Genomic DNA, 25,051 nt, shown 5'->3' with positions numbered 1-25,051 from the left:
GTCAAAGGACCACACTTGAGGACCTGGAGGGCCACTTGTGACCTCGAGGCCACAGGCCAGATCTCTCTTAGGACTTTGTATCTCTGGTCCACAGACATGTATCTAGCAAAGCGCTGAGTTTAACAGATCAGCTTCTCTCCATTAAGCGGGTCAACTACAACTCTTCCATTTTTCTTTGTCTATTTCCCTTTGGCATTCACTCACTAATGGTCTCTGTAATCCACCTAACCAAAACTTCTGTATCTGAAAGTAAGAGGGTAACAAAATAATATTGGCCTTCAGGAAGACAGAATGGGTCACTTCAACGATTCCCCACCCAGAAACGGAAACGGTACCTTTTCTGTGTGTGTGTGTGTGTGTGTGTGTGTGTGTGTGTGTGTGAGAGAGAGAGAGAGAGAGAGAGAGGAGAGAGAGAGAGAGAGAGAGAGAGAGACAAGAGAGAGAGACAGAGACAGAGAAAGACAGAGAGACAAACAGACACAGACAGAGAGAAAGAGGAGGCAGAGACACAGTCAGAGAGACAGAGGAGGCAGAGAGAGGACACAGACTGAAGGCTGTAAGGAACTTCAAGAGGAGTGCTCAGAGATCTCAACACTATCCTGAAGAGCTTCAGGAGAGCTCATGCTGAGGGGGCTTCCTGAACATCTCAAGCACTGGTAAGGAATTCCTGGATAAGCCCCTAGGGAGGGGTCCCCTTTCAGAACAGAACAGGGCTTCCCTACTTATGAGGATAAGACAGACTTGTGCGACCTCCCCTGGGGCTGCTTAGTGATGACAACTGCATGCGTGCGTGTGTGTGCACAGACACATTGGTTGGTTTGCTTTATGGGCCTGCTGCCCCCAGAATCTGGAGGCCCTCACTCCATGTGCGGCTTCAGAGCCCCTAAGCAGGGACATCTCACAGCCGCCCTTGGGCTTGGTTTCCTCATCTGAGAAAGGAGAACAATTGTAAAAGGCTGTGCAAACCTCAAAGCTCTAGATAAATGCCCGCTGTTATTGTTATTACTCTACTAAATGTGGGGCTGGACCTTTGATTTCCCCAGTACGATGAATTCCCAGCAAAGGAATTCCTTCTACCAATACAGGTCAGCACCTGCCCTCTGACTTGGAGTCTTGGAAATTTGCCCGGGACTCCAAGAAAAGAAGCGACTTGCCCAAGGTCATACAGCCAGGATGTGTCAGAGGCCCGGCTTAAAGTCATTTCTCCCCGACCCAGAGGCCAAGTTTCTGTTCACCACATCACATGGCCTCTCAGTAGCCATGACTGTAATAATGATGGTAAACACTTACAGACAGGGTAAAGACCTAAAATGAAAGTTTTCAAATAAAATAAAAATTGTATACATGGCTGAGTTACTAAAAGTGATTTTTTTCCCCCAAATGTAATAATAATAGCTAACATTTGTATAGGGCTTACTACATGCCAGGCACTGTGCTAAGCATTTTACAAGAACCATTCGAGCCTAACAACAACTCTCAGATATTGGTGCTATTATTATCCCCATTTTACAGATGAGGAAACAGAGGCAAATAGAGGTCAAGTGACCTGCCCAGGGTCACACAGCCAGTGAGTATCTGAGGCTGGATTTGAACTCAGATCTTTATGACTCCAGGCCTGGCGCTCTATCCCTTGCGCCACCTACTCACCTAACATATGTAAAACTCATTCTATTAAAAACATAAATTTATCCCAGATTATACTGTAGATTACAAAAGAAAAATACAAAAATTTGATACAGATCATCATTTGATGTTGCTCTGGAAAAAATAAATTTGAGTCCCCTTCATCTAGATGTAGGTGGCTTGGGGAACGTCACTTATCTCTCCTCAGGCTCTTCTGATCCTCGTCCAGCCACAGACAAAGCTGCTCCAAACTTGGTCTTGAGGCCTCTCAAGTAAAGGCGCAAGTTCTTCGCATCCAGCTGGGAATTCCTGGCCGTCTGAAGGAGCCTGGTGGCCAGCTGGTACACGGCCCTCTGTCTGGAGGCTTCAGCAGGGCTGCTCTGGCTTTGCTGTTCCTGAAAAATATGCTTAATGGTCATAAGGTGCATGGTAGGAGCTTCATTCAGTCAAGCAGGGTCGGGCAGTATTCTGGCTATCCCACTTCTGGGGTTCGCAGAGCTCAGGAGGCTGCTTGGTCCAGCCTCTGGTTTCCAAACAACTCAACACCTAAACAAGTAGCAATCTTTATCACACCTAGAAACAGAATTTATGTTGAGCTCTTACTACTTTATGACAATTTATTAATTTTTTGTGCAACATTCTTTAACCAAACTCTGCCTAAAAAAATAGCAGCTCACCCCTCTTAGTTTAATTTCAGGAAGGAATGGGAAACCCATCAGCCATGTGCATAGTGAGACCGTACAGGGACCCCACAGTATTTGCATTAGCCACCAATACCCAGAAACAGAGTCGATGCCCATCTATTGGGGAACATCCATGGGACGGACAGTAAGGAACAACAGAGTGAAGCCAGCAGACCAGAGGACAGCATACACTACAACTAAATGGAAGGACAACAGTGACGAAGTAACTGGACTGGAATGCTGTGAAATTATATACTGAGCCTGGCCTGATGAGAGGCAGGGAACCACAGGTGAGGAATGCTGCATACAATGCCAGACTTATTCCTTGAACTGGCTGGATCTGCTGGACCTTTTTCATTTTTTTGTTATGTGGGATGGCTGCATTGGGAAATCATGGGCAGCGAGCTAGCGCAGTAGACAGGGTGCCAGGCCTGGAGTCAGGAAGACTTCTCTGAGTTCAAATCTGGCCTCAGATAAGGCCCAGCCATGTGACCCTGGGTAAGTCACTTTACCCTGTTTCCTCAGTTTCCTCATCTGTAAAATGAGCTGGAAAAGGAAATGGCAAACCACTCCAGCATCTGTGTCAAGATGGCATCATGAACAGTCAGACACAACTACAAAATCACTGAACAATAAAGAGATTTACAAAAATATATAAAAAGGATGTTTTTCACACTAAAGTTTTCTTGCTTTGGGAAATACAGTTATTTTTCATTAAAATATTATTTATATTCATATGAAATGGTTTATTAATTTAAATGAAACAATACTGTAAAACTGTATGATTTTTCATTTTTAATACAGCAAATATCAGTGGAGCTAACCTCCATAAGCAAAAGCTCTCTGAGGTTCTCAAATTTTAGGAGTGCCCAGGGGTCCTGCAGGAACAGCCTTATACTGGTCCTTTTCTGCTCCCTTCCCTTCCTCCTCTCCTTGCAGTCTTCCTTCTATGTTTCGGGTACACACTGCTTGAATTCCATCCTGTGGCGGGGGATGCAAACACGGAGCGCTGACAAGCCCTGTTCTTTAGCAGAAGACTGGGAGCTCCCCAGAATCTGCTACACTCTGCCAATCCATCACTCCCTACATCTGCTACAGAGAATTGAGCATCACTCCACGAGGATGATGATTCAGGATCCAGAGTTCTGGAGCAGAGACGGGTGGCCCTGCATCTCCCTTCTGGTTCGAGCTGGGTTCCCTGCGGTGCCAAAGGGCTCCTTCCGTCTATATATGGGACGAGGTGGGGACAAGGCTCTTTCTAACTTCCTACCCTTGAGCTTGTCTGATCCTAATTCTTCCAACTTTCTTCCTTCCACTCGGGCAACATTTAGAATGAATCAGCCCAGCTCAACGAGTGTCTCTTCAGGATCTACAATGTACAGGCGCCAAGGGTTGGCTGGCCAGGAAAAGAGAGATGAGGCCAGGTGACAAACATCCCACCGCCTAGCTCAGACGCTTACTCTTTCCCACTGGTAACTATGACTGAATTCAGTTTCTGCACATGGTTCTTCTATCCATAGAGAGCAGCTTCTTCTTCAAACAGAAGGCTCACACTTCACCTTCTTCCTACAGAGAAATTCTAGATGAGCAAATCTCTTTAAAATAAAGTTAAATGCTTTTAAAAAAACCCTGTAGTGTCAAGTCTGAATTTTAATATAGATGTTTAACCAAATGATTCTAACGCACCTAATTTCATATTAATTTATTTTCAAATAACCCATGACCCAGTCAGAAGCTATGCTGTTCTGAAGAGAAAACATTTCATGAGACTTTAAGGGACAAAATCATTCTTTTTGCTAAAAAGTACACTTACCGTAATCTGCCTAGTGATCTCAGCTCTGATCTCTTTTGCATCAGAAATAATTGACTGTGGGAGTGACGATGCTTCAGCAGCTTTGATCCCTGGAAACAAAAAAAACAAGGCCATGCCTTATTTCCAGGACTGGAGATGGTATTCATACTGGTAAATGTTAGCTGATGAAATGGTCTTTTTGTTATTATTTTTTAAGAACTAGATCCATGCTTTGCATGGTATAGTAGACAAATGTCTGGCCCTAGAGTCTGGAAGCCCTGTTTGAGTCCTGGCTCTGACATGGGGGTTATAGAAGCTGCACCAGGCTCTTCACCTGTGGGGGGGTTCCGAGAAGGCCAGGGGGCATAGACAGAAGTCAGGATAACAAAGGGATGAACTCACAAAGACACTTCCTCTGCCCTCCTAAGGAGCGCCTCAAACAAGATCATCTCTGCCTCTTCCTTCCCATCTCCATGAGACAGGAGAGCTCCATGCCCTTGGCACAGCTAGAAGGAACAGGCTCTGGGGCAGATTTTCTGCTTGGGGACAACCCAAGATGGGCTCTGCCAGGCCTCCTAGTGCCCCTCATTCTCTCTCTCTGTCTCTGTCTTTCCCTCTCTCCACTCCTCTTCCCCTCAATTCTTCTGTCCTTCCTTCTGGCAGCTCAAGTCTGCTGCCAAATAGGTCTACGCAACCTTTTTTGAGTCTCATCTCGTCATCCTTGGTGGCTTGGAGCAAGCACATACAGAAAAGCGTCTTGATTTCAACCGTCAGAGATCTGGGAGCAGTGGGGAGTTTGGGAGGTCAGGCTGACAGAGGAGATTTGGGGGACCCTGCTCCCTTTCCTGCATCTCTGAAAAATCCTAGTAACAAGAGATAGCTAGCTATTTCTATATTGTAAGAGAAAAAATTATTGCTAGCCTTGTCTCAAACCAGGGGTTCTTAACTTGAGGTCCACGGATTCCTCAAGGTTACAGATTGATTTCAGGAGGTCTGTGAACTTAGATGGAAAAAAAATGACAATTTAATTTTCACTAACCTCAACCTCAATATTTGCAGGCAGCAAATATTATTCTCAGAAGAGGTCCTCAGGTCACTGCCAAAGGGGTCCATGAAACACCCAAGTTAAGAACCCCAGTCTTAAACACAGTCCTCCAAATACAAGATCTTTGAATATTTTTTGGTACAAAGATTTCCGACCAGATGCATTTTGAATAAAACGAAGTAACATTTGTACAGGCCGATATACTGGTTTTGCCTGACATTTAAAAATACTCATCAGAGACTGTGGTTTCTCAAATGGGTCATAACCTTAGCTCAAATAATTGGCACTAATAAACCTCAGATTTATAAGTAAATTGGATATTCTCTCTCAACTGTCTAGCGTCACACGTTTGTTACATGACAAATTTGATAGAAAAAACATCAGCTCTCCTCTGAGAACATTCGATCACTCGCTCATGCATTTACTCCCTTTGGAATGACATTATAAAATATTAGAGCACTGTGGAATGTGAATAGGATGCAGATTCAAACTCCTGCTCATGCCATCAAAATGCTGTGCAGGGAATATGAATTTTCAGTTTATAAAGACCATAAGATCTAGGGATCTATGATTTAAGTGCTACAGAGAACTGTCAGGGAAGAAGCTTCCTGAAGCAATGCAGGCCTGGAGCAGCGGTCCCAAACTCAGAGGCACAAATCTGGATACAAGGTTCCCTGCAGGCACATGCTGACTCAGAAAACTGCCTAGGACACTGTCTGCAGTCGGCTGTATTTTTGTTTCTTTTGTTAAACTTCTCTCGATTCCATTTTAATCTGCTTTGGCCCTGGGGAGCATTTCAGGCCCTTGCTGACCCTGAGCCCTGAGAGGTGCTCAATGACTGGCCCAACGCTGTGTTGTGTGTCAGAGGCCAGCCTTTGCACCCAGGCCTCTCTGGCTCTTTGCCCACTGCTCCATGCCCCTTTTCTTCAGGTCTATGCTAAACTGCATTTGTCTGAAACTTTCCAGATGCTTCAAGTGTTTAGGCAACATTATGTAGTTCATTATAGGCTCAAAATTCAATTCAATTCTTTAAATACAAGTTGGGTGTTTTGAAAGACAGACTAGTCCAGAGAAGCATAAATGCTTAGCTTAGGAGGGCAGCATCCATCACACCACAGGCAGTAATTCTATCTTCAGAGCACTGATGTGGACAGAATGATCTGAAATACCGTAATTCTTTTCTTCTGTATGTCCTTTAGAAAGTCTGTAGGTGTATGTGATCGACTCTCGGCTTCTCAGGCCGCTTTTCACGTGCTGTACTTCAAAATGGATATTTTCAACATTGGGAAACAAGATGTCCATTTGGCACAGCTCCAGGAAATGAGTAGCAAACAGCGTGAATGCCTACAGTAGGGACCAGAAACTTCACATTAGGGCCTGTCAGGTAAATGAAGGGATTCCATTCAAGCAAGCTAAGAATCGCATAGTCACTCACAGTAATTCAGCCACACAAGTATGGAGCTGAAGAGTCGTGGTCTGCTTGTTAGAGAGTACTCTGAGAGTTTAACCCTCAAACAAACAACGTTCTCCTGCATGCGTTTGTGTGTGCCCTGTTGTAGGGGCCCTGGGATCTCACTGCGAACTGCCCCGCACAGAACCAACCAATCCGTCAGCATTTCTCAAGGGCCCACTAAGCTCCAGGCTCCTTACCCAGGTGCATCGGTGGCGGTGGCACCCCATCCAGGAGGGTCGCCTGCGCCCCTGAGAAGGGCAGCGAGACTCCAGAGTCACTCCCCAGCCCGGGGTCCTCACTCAGAAGCCATCTCTCCCTCCTCACGCACATACACCCATGCAAACATGCACATCTATATTAAATCTCTGGGGAAAAACACACGTTTCTCAATAACCTAAAAGAAAATGTTTTAGCCCTCATGTATTTCATCTACAAATGCCTTCTAAAATCACACGCCACCTGTCAATGCTGGAAAGCAGGTGCCTCATCATACTTCTGCAGGTCTCCCCATGACTTCTGAAATCTTATTCCTCTCCCTGGATTTCACGACCTGCCCCCCAAAGGCAATGTGTGGGCCAGCTCTAAACGGGAGCTCTTCCAGGAAGCCCGCTGCATTTCAGGAGGGGAGAAGCACTCTCTCCCACCTCCTAATGCCACAGTACTTCCTACCTTTCCTATGCATTTATCGGGTCCTACCTTCTATTACACTTACTCGTGTATTTACCTTTCCAACTGCACCAAGCTCTTTTATCATGTGGAGAGCCAGCTGGTCATCAGTCAAGTAAGACCCACATTCATATCCTTCCTCAAACACAGGTGATCCTGGGATAGTTAATTAACCTCTGCCTCAGTTTCCATAAAATGAGGATAATCAAAATACTTCCCTCTGGGGTTGTTGTGAAACTCAAAAGAGATATTGTGAAGGAGTTTGCTACACAGGTTTTAACTGGTATCACTATTGATAATTATTTTGTGTTTCCTCTCATGTTCTGCACACGTGAGGTTATTGCTGAAGTGAACTATTAAACAACTGCAGAGGAGATGAGAGCTGACAAACAAAAATGTTTCAATTTTCTGATTTTGTAAATTTCCTTTCTAATGAATCCCCTTCTTTAACCATTTAAGGGTAAGACCTAAATAATATCCTCTTTGGGTATATTTGAGCAGACACCACCACTATGATGGGCAGAGGCAGGAAACATCAGGAAGGTTTTAAGAAGTGAGTGATGAGCCATTAAATGGGTTATCACTGGGACTGCTGAGTGGTGAGTCATTTGTTTTTAAATGACAGATGAAATGGCTCACATGAAAGATGGCCGAATAATGATTGTAAGAAAATAATCTGCTAGAAACTGATCCAGGATTGGCATCCCAATACAGACAACTGACATTTCTGGAGATCTCGAAGGCTTGTGAAGTACTTTATATATACTTAGGGAAGGACTGCAGATGTTATTATCCCCAGTTTACAGATGAGAAAACTGAGACTGAGAGATGCAAGTGGCCCACTCAGAGGTAGAACCTGAAACTTCCAGATTCCAAGTCCTATACCCAGTTCATCAGTGAGGTGTGAAGAAAATCAACAACTATGACTCAAATAGGAGACAAAACCACAAATCTAAATAGACTAATGGGAAAACATCTAAGAAAACCTTGGTTACAATGAGATATATATATATACATATATATATATATACATATATATATATGTGTGTGTGTGTGCATATATATATGTGTGTGTGCATACACACACACACACACACACACACACACACACACACAATGATATACTGCCCGAGTAGGCTATCAAAAGAGGTTAAAAGTTTGTAAAACAATAATACTTTCAAAATTTCCCATCTTAAATCCACGGTACCAACTCTAGTAAACCCCACTTGACTAAATGTCCCAAAAACAACAGAAGTAAGTCTAAATCTAGGATGCGATTGTTAACGTAAGGTTCACTATCCAATACCTAAATTATTCATAATCCTTATTTTTTTCTATCCCCATTAGAACTCTCTTATTAACAGCTCTATGAAATGAGAAGCAAAACTCAGGGTTTACAAATATTTTTCAGCCAGCTCCTGAAGTTTCATGTCATCTGAGGAAGCTCTACACACTATTTCACTACCTTGGATTGCTAAGGGACTTCATTTGTGAGTGATGTCCATTAAAGCCAGCTAGATGCTTGTCTAAATGAAAGAAGTTACATCAAAAAGTAACTGGATGAATGTGTAAGAAATACGGCAAAATACCTTCAAGCTCTGCAGATATTCACAGACCGCGTAACAGATGCCAATGCCTTCCTCTGTATTAGTACCTCTGCCAAGCTCATCAATTAGGATGAGTGATCTGTCGTTAGCATTATGGAGTATATATGCTATCTAGGGAAAAATATTTTAATATTACTTGCTTCAGCCTACGAAGCTGTCAGGATGATCAAAAACAAAATTAGGGAAAAAATACAGATGATTAATTCATCTGAAATGAAGCTTTACTGAGAAATCTGCCACACAGAGTAAAAGATTACTTTTCTTTCTTAAATAGGAGGCCAATGATTCCAAAGGTAATTACAATATTAATGGCTGATGGGCATATAAAAATGCACCGCATGTGTGCATCAGACAATACAAAGAACAAGTAGCCAACACTGAAATTACAGTATCTTAGACTGAAGGGAAGAAAACCCAAGCAATATATTTCATTTTAGGCTAATGGGGGTGAAACCCAAGATACTAGTGACCTGTAAATTTCTATCATTAAATATTTGACTTTTCAAATTAATTTTAACACAGTTAAAACTAGCATAACTGCAAAGAAAACTACAGGAAATGTTGTGCCAGTATGGAAGCTTATGGCTAACCCAATCCAATTTAAATCCCCAAACAACAAACCCAGGAGACTTTCTCAAAAGGACACCAAATACAAGTCTTCTTCATGGAGTGATGTGTTCACAGCAAAGTGGCCAACTTCCCTTCAAAAGAATTCCATTCTATTTATGACATCATGAAGCTATAATCTGATATAGCAAACTTCATGAATCATGTATTATTTTCCTATTAAACTAAACTTCTTAAAGGCAGAGATTATCAATCAATGAATCAGCAAGCAGTTATTATGCTTTTCCCATACGCTAGGCACTGTTCTAGGCCCTAGAGATGAAGACAAGATTAAAACCTAAATGAGCTTACATTCTAATGGGGAAAATCATACACAGGCATTTTTTTAAAAGCATGTACAAGGTAACTTTGGGAGGAAAGCTCTAGTAGCTGGGGGAACTACAAAAGCCCTCATCTAGAGAGGGATCTTGAAGAGAAACCAGGGAATTTCCTCAGAGAGAGAAGTAAGAGTATTCCAAGCATGGAAGACAGTCAGTGAAATCAATCACTCATTCTCAATCAATGATTTAATCAATCAAGTGTTCCCTATACGTCGGTCCTATTCTAGGCACTGAGAAAGCACATGCAAAGAATGACACAATCCCTATTCTGAAGGAGCTCAAAGTCTATCATGGAAGAAAACATGTATGTATGTTACTACATATGCATTAAGTATGTTCATGCAGGGTAAACACAGGAAAAGGATCCCAGAGCTTGATCTACTCGAGCCTTGGAGATCCTGGGAATAAAAGCTCAGGCCTTCTGCCCCAGAAGATGGAAGGTGTCAGAGAGAGAGGAAGCATGCTGAAGGGTGTCGAGGTCCTGGGATGGGCCTGCATTAAGCCAGGAATGCCAGGCTCCAAAGCATCAGAGACTGAGGACCCAACCGAGCAGCCACATAGAGCAGTCTACAGGAAGGGGCAGATAACCAAGCCGGGAAGGACTATTCTAGTCCTCTGTTTCTAAAGGAAGAGATTCACTTATTTCCCCCAATCACTGTGGCCGTTAATGAGAGCTTGCTCACTTTCATGATTTTGCAGGTGTTTTCAAAAGAAACTGGTTTCTCTAAGAGTTTCTTCACTATGTGTTTCAACCGGGGTTAAGGGTCAGGAGGTAGGGAAAGGGATTAAAAGCTGCTTGAGTGTGACCATGGGACACAAAGGGAGAGGGGACACCCTCTTTCTAAATCACTGGGGGTTGGGGAGCTTCGCAGCCCAGAACAGGGGTCTGTGAATTTGGTTTTTTAAAAAAATTTATCTAATCATAAACAGTTTCCTTTGCAACACTATGTATTTTATTTTATGCATTTACAATACTATTCTGAGAAGGGGTCCATAGGTTTCAGCACACTGACTGACTGCTCAAGGAGTCTGTCCATGACATAAATATGTTCCAGAACCCCAGCCCAGAACAATGCTAGACACATAGTAGGTGCTTAATAGCTGCATGATTGAGGAGTCCTTCATAGTAATGTTGAAATAATCTTCCTCGTTCCTATATCTGGTTATGCCCTTCCCTGGCTCCAAAGCCTGGTGTTCAAGGTCCTGGTCAGCCTTCAGCCCTGCCCACTTTCTGAAGCCTTGGCTGGCACCTGAGCACCCTAAGAACCCCAGACCTTACACAGAAGGCTATCCTGCCTCTCTCTGATGCACTGAATGTAACATGCAATAGTGTCTGATTTGTGCACTGTAAAGTCGACAAATTCTGGACTGCGTCTCATCCAGATTTTTCATCTTCCCTAGTTCCTAACACAGGCCTCTAAAAACAGCAGGTGCTGAACATTTTTGAATGAATGAATGAACTCACATACCCAGTAGAGAATAAGTCAATCCATGCTGTATAAATGACATTCACCTGAAACACAAGTGAAGCTAAAACATTTGCCATCCAAATGATTTCTGCCTCCCAGGGCTGGCCAAGGAGGCCAGTTTGACCCCCTCTGTCCCTTTCCACTGAGTGGAGAGTTAGCCAGTCCATGAAAGGGAGGTGAAGGATGCGAAAATGCTTAAGAGAAGAGAAAGTTTTGTCATGGCAAATTAAAGCATGATTAAAAGAAGCTTGCTACCAATTCAATATTTTAAAAATCAAGCCTAGTAAGAACAATGTAAAAGGTATAAATAATTACAGAAAGTGTGTTTTGGGGAAACACATTATTTTTATATGTTCCATAAAAAATGGATATGCTTTCTAACTAAATGACCATATTTTCTCTCATACATTGATGTAAAGTTTACTGTGTCACCTAACAGATAAATGAGGAAGTTGTCTTTGACCACCTTCTTCCTCTTAGCATTAGGCATGACCATATTAACCTGTTTCAGAACAAGCACAGTCCATTAGACAATACCAACTGTCTAATAGCTGGATCCAACCCATTCCTGATATTAAAAGAATTTAACTTGGTACCTCTTTCATTTCCTTCATAAACGTTGATGAATTTGTTTCTATATCATCATTCATACTGATTCTAGTGAAAATTTGTTCAGTGATTCTAAATGAAGAATATTCTGCTGGGACAAATGAGCCTACAGAATTAAGAAAAAAGTATTAGGTATATATACACTCATAACAAAAAGAAACTATCTTATAAAAACATTAGTACTAAACTTTTTCTCCTCTCTACTGCACAAGAGTTAACACATATACTTACCGAGACCAAATGTTAAAGGTAGTAGTTACATGAAAAGAAGTGAAAATTAAATGAGAAAAATTTTAAATAGGAAGAAGTTCATTTTAGAAAAGCAATTAAAGTTTCATTCTCAAAAACTCTTAGAAAAATGTTATAGCAAATGTGACTAGAAAACATTGCCGACCACACAGCAGTAGAATGTAAAAAGGAAAAAAAAACCAAGTTTTATCCATAAAACAAAGTGACTGCCTCTGAGGACACGATGCCAACTCCCCCAGACTTTATATCCCTCTATTGAAAGCAGATCTCAATGGCTCAACTTGTAAATCTGCTCTACATAAAGAATGAGACCACAAAATTCACTTTAACCCACTGGAAGATAAAAGCATATTACTATCTGTGTGTAAAAAAAATGGTCAGCATTCAAATTTGTGGGGAAAAAAATTCCATGTTCAAATACAAATGGGCAGTATCAGAGAGAAATAGCAGCCTATTAAATCCTGAAGGAGAACAAGCTTTTCTCCTCATAAATTCTTGGTCCAATCTGGTGAGAGACAACCCAAAGAAAGGCTTAAAAGCAACAATTTTTTAAAAAATATTGCCCTCAAAGGGTCTGCCAGACTTGAGATTTCATCCATATGGGGAACTCCTTTCACTGACAGAAAGCCCCAGTTTGTCAGTAATTTTACAGCGTTCCATCACTGTCTGGGGCCCTGAAAGGTTCAGTGGCCTTGCCCATGGTCACACATCTGGAACCCACTAGAGTCAGGACCAGTTGGTCTTCCCAACTCCAAGGCTGCCTATTCCACGCTGCCTTTTTTTTCTTTTAGAGAATCCAGGAATACTGATTATATAATTGTAGCAGATCTTTCTGAGTGTTAGGAAGGAGCTAAGAAAAATTAAGGTAACTTTTAAAAGAAATACTTGTTTTACATTAAAGATCCTAAGGTTGCCCAACATCAAACAATAAGGGAAAATAAATAAGTATTCTGACAACTGAATACCTGAAGTCACTGCTAAATAAGTAACCACAAAGAGAAGGCACAATCTTTTTATTCTCATGGGAAGGGTACTAAGCTGGGGGTCCAGGGCTCTGGGTTCTAGTTCTGTTCTCCTGCTAGTTAGTCATGGGGCCTAGCAAAGCCAGTTCAACTCTCCTGGATTCCTTCATGTATAAGATGAAGGTGATGGTACCCATCACCCACAGCCTCCTGACCCATCTCTCTCCCTTGCTCCCTTTATACTACATGGGGGCAGATCAGTATCAAACAGGCAGAAATGGAGGCAGAGAGAAGGCGGTGTGGTAGCCCTGCTCACTGGTCTCGCCTCAGGGAATATTCACACAGCCGGGGGTGGGGGGCTGGGGAGGTGGGGGGTGTGTGTGTGGGTGTACTGCTTAGGGCAGCCTCACTCCCTGCCACCACACCCTCCCAGATTTTCCTTGGATGAGGCCTTGAGGTGTTATTTAGGAAGGCAGACTGACAAGGAGGAATTTGACAGGAACAGAGGAATTTTCTAAGCCGAGCCCACCAGGCAGCAAGGATCAGAGACCTCAAGTGAGATCAGTGGAAGGGTCCATCCTATCTCATCTACGCTTTTGCGCCGGCTTTCCCTGGCTGCCCGGCTGTGTTGACGTGAGGTCTTAAACTCCAGTAACGAAAGGTCCTTCTTACAACAAGACAGGTTCCCTAGCAGCTGCAGCCCAGCTTGGCCCAGCTGATGGCCAGAACATGATGGCAGAGACCAGCACAGGAAACACCGCACCCGCACAGCCAGAAGCCGCCCGGCAGGCTGCAGAGATTCCTGGTAGAGCTGGGCCATGACCCTCATCCAGGGGCATTCCCAGAGGACATGTGCGGCACTGTCACTACAGCACCATGAATTGTCTCAGCCAAGTGCATGCCTTAGATGCATGTTTCTTACATGTATGTACCTGTTAGCTACATGTCATACCCATATGTGTGCAGAAAACACCCTTCACATCATCTATTATTCTACGCTGTTTGATTCAATGTCTTTTGCTTTTGTACTAACATATAAATATATTGGTGGGGACCTGTAACCTGTGGATTTAAGTGGGTGCCACTCACTGCTGTCTAGGGGGTCCAAGGGAGGGAACGTCTAAAATCATGGGAGTTTTTCGGTATAGTCACGTTCAAGAGTTTGATGCTGATGTTTAAGAAACGGTCACCTTATCTATAACCTAATAAACGATGCTATCTAATCTTAACAGTCCCTTCTGCTCCTTCCTTCTCTCCTGAATCTGGACCATCTTCTCCTTAGCAGCTATTCCAGACCCTCTCCGCACCAGCCTCCACACCACTGCTCCCCTTCCCCTTCTCGAAAGAGCACTGCACCACTCGCCCTCCTGGGAGGACAGAAACTTTCTGCCGAGCTCTTTCTCCCCCTTCCATATCTCAAAGCCATCTATGCCATTCTCGAGTCTTGAGCCTTGGTTTGACCTCCTACAAGAAAAGCCTTTCCACTCAATGGTCTTCATATTATCACAATCTCTGTGTGTGTGTGTGTGTGTGTGTGTGTGTGTGTATGATCTTCACACTGGCTTTCCTCCTGCCTATAAACACTCGCATGTCTCACTAAGACTCTTCTCTCGACCCACCATCCGTTCCCACTCCTATCCTATATTGCTTCTTCCTTTCCTTGACAAATGACGTGAAAGAGCCATCCATAATCATGACTCTCATTTCCTCATCTCCCATTTACTCCTCAACCCCTTTCAATCTAGTTTCTGACCTAATCACTTGACTGAAATTGTTCTAAGGCTATCAATTATCTGCTTCTTAAAATTATAATTTTAAATCGGCCAAAGTCTGCCTCCTTACTCTTTCATCCCCGCCTCCCCCCAAACCTGTCACAAACATGACCATCAAAGCAAAGCACCTTCCCACGCTCTCCGGGGGCCAAAGACGCCTGTCTTCTCCTCCACTCCGAGTCCTTCACCTCCCGACAGGAGGCAGGGAGCGTGCTTCCTCTTTAGTCCTCTGGAACCTGACCCTGGTCGGTCCTGAAGAGTTCCAAATTCTGTCAAGCTGCTTGTCTTCCCCACGTTGTCCCTGAATAACTGTCCGGCTGCTTCTGCTCATGTAAACCCTCCCCAGATGCTCTGGAAGCATCTCTGCCATCGCTCCTATGGAGCGCTGTTCAGCCTTTCCCCAACTGATGGGCGGCCCTTGAGATTTCCTTTCTCTGCTGCCTCAAAAAGAGCTAGTTTTGTGTGTCCTTAGTTAAAGGCTGTTCTGCTTAGTCTACCTTCACCCGAACTCCCCCTTCTCTGCTGTGTCCAAGCTGAATGAAATGTTTCCTTGTGCAGCCTTGTATGCGTGCATTGATCCCTCCTGTGACCAGTTCAGAGGACTTATCCACTACCCCTCCCTTTACTGTTTGTGTAGACGTCTGCCTGCATCCGTATGTTCAATAATTCCCCCTACCCTCCTTTCCCTTCTCCACCTCACCCTGTGCTAGTCTTAAGTTCATCAAGCTATACAGAACTTCTCCCAGGCTTTGTCTAACGAGACTCTCTCAAGGCCCCCTGGGGATGACGAGGCTCAGAGAGGGGACATGGACCATCTCCCCCCATCAGAACGTAAGCAGTCTCTCCTCGTTGAGTTAGTTATTACAGATCATTTATCTTTCTGCTCTATGTTTCTCTTCACTCCTGTGTTTGAACTTCAAAGTTTCTCTGCGGCCCTCTCTGGCCTTTTCACCAGGAATGCTGGGAAGTCCTCTACTGCACTAAAGGTCCATTTCCCCCCTGTAACATTATACTCAGTTTTGATGGATAAGTTAATACTGGCTGTAAGCCCATGTTCTTTGCCTTCTGGCATGTCATGCTCCAAGCTTTTTGCTCCTTCATAGCACTGGCCTCTAAATACTGTGACCCTGACAGTGGCTGCTGGGTATTCAAAGTCTGTTTCTTTGCGGTATTTTTCCTTTGACCTGGAAGTTCTGGATTTTAGTTGTAATGTTCCCGGAAGTTTTCATTTTGGAGTTTACCTTAGGAGGTAACCCCAGGGGTTTCTTTCTAGTTCTACTTTCCCTCTGGTTCCAAGTGATCTGAAAAGTTTTCTTTGAAAATTTCTCAAAAGAAGATGTCTGGGCTTTTTTTGGACATGGCTGATCCCATCAAGTTCATATCCACGTGTGGCACGACTGTTGGACAGCCATCTCAGCGTCCACTAGCTGGGTCCTGGGTTCTTTGGGTTATTCCCAAAGGTCACTCATTGTTCCTCATGGTATCAATGCTACATGGAGAAACCTGATCTGGACTCTGAGTTCCAGATTTCTGTGGCTCTCCCAAGGTCATCTGGTCTCACCCTGGGAGTCACTGATAAAGCAAAAAGACGAGCCTTTATGAATGTCTGCACTGACCAGAACCAGCTACCAAATGGGGTCCTACGTTCCCAGCAGCTCAAGGGAGCTCCTGCTTTGGTGCAGCCTTCTATGATTCTCGATATGCTCTGTTCCATGCACAGAGGTGCAACTTACTCAGTGCTCACTGAGAGAGCACTGAGTAGTGAAGGACTGTGAAGAACAGTCACTACACTCCTACATAAAAGGAGTGATCTCAAGTTGTTTCCAGAAGCCTAGAAATTAAACTTTTGACTTACTAAAAGGATATGAATAGAGGATAAGGTGAGTATCTATAGAACAAAGGGTCACTTACCAATTTGGGCCATAATCTGACAAAGAGCAATTTGCTTTAAATATGTCGATTTCCCACTCATGTTTGGCCCAGTCACGATAATGAAATTGCTCCCCTCAGTAATGTAAGTATTGTTAGCCACAGGCCTTTCCATAGATATCTTCTCAAGGATAGGGTGCCATCCCTGTTTGATGGCTAAAGTATCAGTGAATTCAGGGCGAACTAAAGGGGAAGAAAAGGAAGATTCTAAAATATCAACACAGAGGATTTTAACTTTTTCCTTTCTATACTTTAAAAAAAGCCTATGTGGTAGAGTAGAAAGAGCTGATTTGGAGTCACGAAGGGTTTGAATCCTAGCTCTGCCATTTACTAAGAGTGTATCAGTCACTTACCTTCTCTAGGCCTCTCTAGGTTTGCACTAGGTGCCGCCTGGGTTCTCCTCTAGCTCCAAACTAAGGATCCTATGAATAAACTCTATTCAAGATAAAAAAGGACATTTGGTGCTTTCGATGGGTTTTTACCTATATAATTTGAAGCTCTACTTATCATATCTCTTTTCTTCAGTCTAATTATCCTTAAGGCTACAGTGTGGGGCCCAGTCCCATTACCAATCCAGATGCTCTCCAGCTTGTCAATACGAGTCAACATTGTACGAAAGCAGCCAAAAGTGATCGTGTCACTTTGGGCCATGTTCGGAAAGACACGCTTTCAAGGAATAAGGAGGTGATGGTCCTGCTCTAATTCTCCCCGATCACCCCACATCTAGGGACCTATGTTCAGTTCTAGGCAACACAATTTAAGCAGAAGAACGCCCAGAGGAGGACAACCAGGATCGTGAAAGGTTTCCATTCCAAGCCACCCAAAGGTCAGTTGATGGGAATGAAAATGTTTAGCTCAAGAAGAGAACATTCCAGAAGGAAAGAATAGCTATCTTAAAGTAACTGAAAGGCTGGCATTTGGAGAGGGATTAGACATTTCTTTTTCTATCCTCCTCATTCTCTCTCTATTTATAGGTAACCAATAAAAGCCAGCAAGAAGAGCTAGAAAGAGAGATTCAATAAAAAATAACTATAGAAGCATTAAGCACCTGGGAATGTATCTTCCAAGCTTCAGCCAGGGACTATATGAATCTAACTAAAAAAAAAAAAAACTCCGCAAAAAATAAAGACAGACCTAAATAACTGAAGATATATATATATATATATATATATATATATATATATATATATACACACATACACACACACACATATATATAATATATATATATAATATATAATATATAATATAATATATATATATAATATATAATATATAATATATAATATATAATATATAATATATAATATATAATATATAATATATAATATATATATAATAATATAATAAGAATGCATCACTACCTAATTTGCTTATTCAGTACTGTACCACTCAAGCTTTGAAACTCTTAGGCCTATGCTCCCCCCAAAAAAAATCAAAAAGGAAAAGTATCTTTCTGTTCAAAAATATTCACAGCAACTCTTTTGGAGGGAGCCAAAAATTGAGAACTAAGGGGCTGCCCTGCTGGGGAATTGCTCAACAAATTGTAGCATATGAACGTAACAGAGTTATTCTGCCATAAGATACGATGAAATGGAAAATTTCAGAGCAAACTAAAAGACCAGTGTATATAACACATTATGGAGAATAACAGCTTTGAAAGACCAGAACTCCGATCAATGCAATGATAAATCACCAGTCTAAAAAAATTAAGATCATTTGATAATTAAGATGTTTGCCTCAGTTTCCTCATCTGTAAAATGAGCTAGAGAAGGAAATGGCAAGCCACTCCAGTATCTTTGCCAAGAAAACCCCAAACTGAGTCATGAAGAGTCATACATGACTGAAATGGCTGAACCGCAACAGCCCAGTGTAATTGGAAACAGCAACAGCAAAAATGGAAATCGAAGCATGTAGTTCTCATGATTGAGCCTGGACCAAAGAAGAAGAGAAATTGAACCTCCTTCACGTCTTTGCAGGCTGAGAGATTATGGGTGTAGAAAACAACATTTATTATCAGACCGTGGATGTGCTGGCTAGTTTTACCAAACTGTTTCTCTCTCTCTCTCTCTCTCTCTCTCTCCCTCCCTCCCTCCCTCCCTCCCTCCCTCTCTTTCTCTCTCTCTCTTTCTCTCTCTCTCTCTCTCTCTCTCTCTCTCTCTCTCTCTCTCTCTCTCTCTCTCCCTCTCTCTCTTTCTCTCTCTCCCCCCCTCTCCCTCTCTCTCTTTCTCTCTCTCCCCCTCTCCCTCTCTCTCTTTCTCTCTCTCCCCCTCTCCCTCTCTTTATTCTTTGCTACAAGGTATAGCTACCTGAGGAAAAAATACTTGGAAATGAAAGTGATGTAAAAAAAAAAGATATCAATAAAAAAATTAAAGGAAAAAAAAGAAAAAGTCATGCTAGTTCAATACTGCTTAACTCAAGTCAGTCTATTAAGGGCCTCCTATGTGACAGACACTCTGCTAAGTGCTGGGGATATAAAAAGAGGCAAAAGTGGCCTCCAGGATCTCACAGTCTAACTGGGGAGACAAGAAGCAAACCATTACGTACAAATAAGCCACATACAGGATAAGTAAGAAATGACTGACAGAGAGAAGGCACTGGAATTAAGAGGGGCTGAGAAAGGCTATCTGTAAAAGATGGGATTTTAGTTGGGACTCAAAGGAAGCCAGGGTGGTGAGTAGCAGGAGCAGAGGAGGGTGAGTATTCCAGGCCTGGGGGATGGCCAAAGGGAATTCCCAAGCCCAAATGACAGAGTATCTTGTTTGTGGGACAGCCAGGAGGCCAGCTGACACTGGATGGAAGTGCATGTGGTAGGAGGAACTATACTTCTTGACTACAAAGCAGGATTCCATAAGGCAAAAGGGGGTGAAAAACAATGCCACATAGTGAGAGTGGTGTTAAAAATAGCAATAAATTAACAATACAATATAGTGAGTGATGTTAAAAATAACAACAAATTAACAACATGACATAGTGTTGTTAAAAATAACAATAAATAATAATTAATATTAAAAATAGCAATAATTTTTTTTAAAAAAAGAATGTCAGACCAGTCAATTTTATTTCCTTTTTTCCAAGTGTTACTAAAATTGGTGATCAGAAAACTGCTACAGAAAAAGTTTCCTTTGATTTTATTTTTCAAAACCTTAAATGTTACTGATGTTTTGTTTTTGTATTACAAACTTTTACAGATAACTTCCCCTTTCTGAGAGGTCCTTAGAACAAAGTAAAACAGTTAAGTAAAACTAGTAACACTGTGACCTCACCTGAAAGCTCATGTAACATTTCACAATAAACCCCTCCCACCTACCTCTTTTTTGAAAAAAATTAATAGAAACTGTTTTCTTTTCCTCCCACTTCCCAACCCCGTTGAAAACTGATAGAAAAGGAAACAAATTTCTTGTAACAAAAATTCAAAACAAATTCCCTCAATGGCTGTTCACAAAAAATATGGGCATCTCCTTCTTTAACCCAAATCCATCACCTCTCTATAAGGGACAGCATGCTTTATCACCTGTCCTCTGAGTCACAGAGAATCTTCACATAGAACACAGGGCTCACAGCTTTCCAAGGTGTCTGTCTCCTCTGTGTTTTGATACAGCATAAATTGTTCTCCTGGTTCTACTCACTTCATTCTTCACTGGCATAAGACAAGGCCCCCAAATTAATCATTTTTGTAATACTGATGCTATAGTATAAATTGCTCATCTGCTTCTGCTGCCTTCACTCTGCATCAGTTCATATAAGTTTTCCACATCTTTATTAACTTCTATTTCCTTATTTCTTACAAAACACTAGTACTCCATCACAATTACAAGCCACAGCTTACTCAGCTTTACTCTTACTGATGGGCATCCCCTTGCATCACCACGAAAAGACCTACTATAAATAGTTCTGTACATTAAGGACTTTTTCCTCTTTCTTTAAATACTGGTATGTATAAGCCTAGCAGAGGTGAAGTGCCTATATCTATAGCACTACCAGACCTTTTTGATAATTACTTCTTGGTAGTATAGTTTGAGATTGGCACTGCTAGGCTCCTATTCATCCCCATTTCTCTTCATTATTTCTCTTGAGATTCTTAACCTTTTTTCCTCCATGCGAATTTCATTCTTTCTTTCTAGTTTCACAAAGTAGTCAGATTAGTATGGCATTAAATAAGTAAATTAATGTAGATAGCATTGTCATTTTTATTATGTTGGCTCATCCTACCTATGAGTAATGAATATTTTTTTCAATTATTTAAGTCTGTTTTATTTCTGCAAACAGCTGTTTACAATTTTATTTCTTTAGTTCTTGTGTAGATCTTGGAAGGTGGACTCTCAAGCATTTTATATATTCTGTAGTAATTTTAAATAGAATTTCTTCACCCCTTCCTGCTGGATTTTATTGTTATTATGTAGAAATGCTTATGATTTTTGTAGATTTACTTTCTATCCTGCAAGTTTGCTGAAATTATTAATTGTTTCAATTAATTTTTAGTTGGTGTTTTAGGGTTCTTTAAGTACACCACTATATAATCAGCAAAAAAGGATCATTTTGTTTCTTCTTCACCTATGCATATTCCCTCAAGTTCTTTTTCTTGCTAGAGCCAGTACTTCTAGTACTATGTTAAATAGTGAGGATGACAATGGACTTGGCTTGTTTCATCCTTGAATTTCGTGGAAAAGATTTCATTTTTATCTTCATTAGAGATAATGTTAGCTCTTGGTTTTAAATATATACAATTTATCATTTTAAGGAAAGGTCTGTTTTTTCCCCTATGCTTTCTAATGTTTTTAACAGAATAGGTGTTTTGTTTCGTCAAAATATTTTTTTGTATCTTTGATACAATCATATGGTTTTTATTTTATCATGAATAGGGTTAATTAAGTCTATAGGTTTCCTCATAGTGAATCTCGCCTGCATTCTTGGTATAAATATCACCTAGTCAGAGCGTATCATCTTTATGCTATGTTGTTTTAGTCTCTCTGCTAATATTTTATTCAAAAGTTTTGAATCCATGGCAATTAGAGATATTGGTCTACAGTTTCTGTTCTGACCCTCCCAAGTTTTTATATCAAGACAGTATCTGTGTAACAGAAGGAATTTGGTAGGATCCCTTCTTTTTTATTTTTGCAGACAATTCAGGTGATATTAGAATTAATCATTCTTTGAAAGTTTTATAGGCTTCACTTGTGAATCCATCTGGTCCTGGGGCAGTTTTGGGGGGCAAATATGTGAAAGGAAATGGACAATAGTCACGGAGGATGGACAGGTACACACAGGTGGTGGTCTGTGTCATTACAAAGCATGCCTACATTGAGGAGATCCAGGGTTTCCTGAAGTACCATAACATATTTAGTTGTTGAAACCCAGATTTACATGTTATACCAAAGTTTAGAAGCCCAAAGACAAAGAGAATTTGACAAGTAAAAATGTAAAACATTCTAGCCTGTTCTTTTAAAATAGAGGCCTACAAAAAGAATTTGAAACTTTTAGTAAAAAAGTAACTTACCATAATCAGAAAGAGTGCAGGCATGAGCAAACGCCAGCAACATGTCCAGCATGGACACAATGTCTGAGAGTTTATACAAGCAGTGAATGTGCTCATAAATCTCACCAAGCAGCTGGCACACCACCCTGCAAACAAACGTCTCTGATTGAGTTTCTCCATGTTAGGGCTAACCTGTAGAACGACACATAACTACCACACAGCGTCAAATTACTGTCAGAAGGAAGCAAACATTGTTTTGAACTAGGTGCCATGGGGGACTCGGGAAGCGGCTCTCAGCCAAAAAGGAAGGAATGGGAATGAAACCAGAGACACACTGAAACCTTTGTAAATCCACAGAATCTGAGGAAGACCAGAAGGAATCACAAGCAGGATAGCTGCGAAAACTGTGGGTTTAATTTATTACATCCTTAAAACTAAAAGCAAGCAGTTCGTATTAGACACTTGCAATTTTATGGCCAATCCATGCCTCTTTTTCCAATCTGCTGCATACATGGAAGAATTTCTATCATTGAGTGTTGACTCGTTTCAGAATTTAAAAGAAAGATCATTGGTTAAATGAGAAACAGCCTCTAATTTTTTGACATAAATATTCTTATATCTAGTATTATTCACTAATACATAAAAGATCTGTGGATTTATTACTTTTCCTAGTGGGGAAACTCCTTCCACCGGAGCCAATCTCAACCAATCTTTGAATCTTTTAATGAGACAATACATGTAAAGCCCTCTGTAAATCTTAAAGTGCTATGTAAATGTGGGCTGTTATTGTTTTTATAGGATTTAGTAGATAAGACTAAGGGGTTACCTAAAACCCAGGTGAACAAACTTGCCTGGGGTCAGACAGGCAAGATTTGAAATCTACTCTTTTGGACTAGAAACACAATCCTCTGCCTATCATGTCATGCTGCTTCTATTTAACTTTATTACTATATTCTTGCACATAAGAGTAACCCTAATGGAAAACTATAAAAATTTTATGTTTAAGATTCAGCTTGGTCATTTGAAAACTCCAAATACACAATATAGAATCAAAACATTTTATAGATGGAATGGGAGCCTTTCAGGTCCAGGGTTCTTAACCTTCTCTGTGTCTTGTGCCCTCTCCCCATCAGGCAGTCTGGTAAAACCTATGGACTCTTTCTAAGAATAATGTTTTTAAATGAATAAAGTACAGAGGATTACAAAAGAAATCAATGATACTGAATCAAAATATTTTAAAAATCAAGCTAATGGATCCCCTGAAATCTATCCATGACCTCCTGGGTTATTGTTTTGAAGGGTTCCATGATTTTGGAAACCTTTTTGTTATATGTCATATGGATGATGTTTCTTATTTTTAGACATTTGATTTTCACCTGTTTCACTCTGAAATGCAGAACTGTGAAATGGTCATAATAATTGATAAAATATGAGTAGGGGAATAGCCTTTAGCAAATCTACTTGAGGTTATGCTTCTATTTTATGTTAGTTATAACCATTTATTTATTTAGATTGTAGTCTCTAAGTCTGTTACAATCAAATGGCTTTTCTTATTCATCACCATTAGGATTGCATCACCTGAATTTCCACTGCTGACCACAACTTCTGTTCTCCACTCTACTACTCTGTCGCTCATGTTAAGCCTAACTTTCACCTGCACTTTCATGTTCAACTCCATAAATAGCCCCCTTGTCCTGTTCCATTGCTTGTTTGCACTGCTGGCTTCACCATTCTCTTTCCCAGCCTAGACCTGTGGCATGCAGACTGAATGTTTCACAAGCCACTCTCCTAGAATTCCTTGCCTCCCCGACTTCAACCTGCTGCTCCCAAACTATGAATCCCCATCCTTGGCTCTCCTTCCCTATGACTTCTAGGGCTGTGAGGCACTGCCTGGGGAGAAGAAACTCCCCAAAACGCACGACTTTGGCTCCCTACAAACTCATGATGCACACATTAAGCTGCAACGTGGCTACTCCTCCAAAGCCCTTCTCCCCTACCTCATGAATTCATCTTCTTCTGCTGCATCTTTCTCTCTCAACTCCCAGATCTCCCACTTAGTCTCCCAGCATTACAGATGGAGGATTTAGCAGGTCCTAGTAGATTTAGAGGAGGAAGGGATTTTAAAGGTCATCCAGTCCAACCCTTCCATCTTCCAGATGAGGTAACTGAGGCGCAGAAGTTCTGTGCAAGGCCTTGGGTCAGGATCACCCAGCTATGTAGAAATGGAGGTCTTCTGGAGTCTGAGGACAGCTCCCTCGCCACCACACCAGGCTGCTTTCTTCTGGAGACCAGTGTGGGAACCTCAGAAGATGGCAAGCTCAATGTGTGACAAAGGGGGCCTCTAGTACAGTCAGAAGTAATACTGTCTAAGAAGCAGGGTAAAGAGCCCCACGACTGCCCCATTCAGGCTGCAGTTCTGACAAACCACCAGGCTAAGGAAAGGCTTCTGCAGAAGGAACCTGGTTGAGGTTCTCCTAAAGCATGTAGGGTAGGGCAGTGTGGGCTTATTCCTTACAGGCAGCTATGTCAAAGAGGAGTGAGATTTGTTCTGCTTCACTCTAGGAACTCTGAGCTTCTGGGCTACACTTTTTGACAAAGTCCCCAGTGCCTGTACTCTTTTCCAGCAACAGTAATCCTGCTTCTACCCCAAATGCCATAGTGAAGTGGACCTGTCATCAATCACAACTGCTGAAATGACAGATTCAATGGCCTGCCGCCACTCTGGTACAGACCCTCACCGCCTCACTTTATGTCTGGATGATTACAAGA

General features: G+C 41.8%; 1 protein-coding gene across 6 annotated transcripts in view; it reads right to left on the bottom strand.

Moving 5' to 3' along the window:
• Positions 1–411: 411 nt before the first annotated feature.
• Positions 412–25,051, bottom strand: part of MSH4 (mutS homolog 4) — an 87,243-nt gene continuing 62,603 nt past the window's right edge. For 3 of the 6 annotated variants that reach the window (XM_020968519.2, XM_020968524.2, XM_020968520.2), the window contains 7 exons: positions 22,304–22,428; positions 16,789–16,989; positions 11,882–12,000; positions 8,852–8,980; positions 6,313–6,487; positions 4,120–4,208; positions 412–2,018 (listed from right to left, as the gene is read on the bottom strand). In XM_020968519.2, the coding sequence (XP_020824178.1) occupies positions 1,818–2,018; positions 4,120–4,208; positions 6,313–6,487; positions 8,852–8,980; positions 11,882–12,000; positions 16,789–16,989; positions 22,304–22,428 (1,039 nt within the window). In that variant the 3' untranslated portion in view covers positions 412–1,817. The remainder of the gene's footprint in view (positions 2,019–4,119; positions 4,209–6,312; positions 6,488–8,851; positions 8,981–11,881; positions 12,001–16,788; positions 16,990–22,303; positions 22,429–25,051) is intronic. The other 3 variants (XM_020968522.2, XM_020968523.2, XM_020968525.2) reach the window with 3 other exon arrangements.

Source organism: Phascolarctos cinereus, unplaced genomic scaffold (genome assembly GCF_003287225.1).
Source record: "Phascolarctos cinereus isolate Bilbo 61053 unplaced genomic scaffold, phaCin_HiC Scaffold_5;HRSCAF=322, whole genome shotgun sequence".
NCBI lineage: Eukaryota > Metazoa > Chordata > Mammalia > Diprotodontia > Phascolarctidae > Phascolarctos > Phascolarctos cinereus.
The sequence above is the reverse complement of the archived record's forward strand: the minus strand, read 5'-3'. Positions and strand labels throughout refer to the sequence as shown.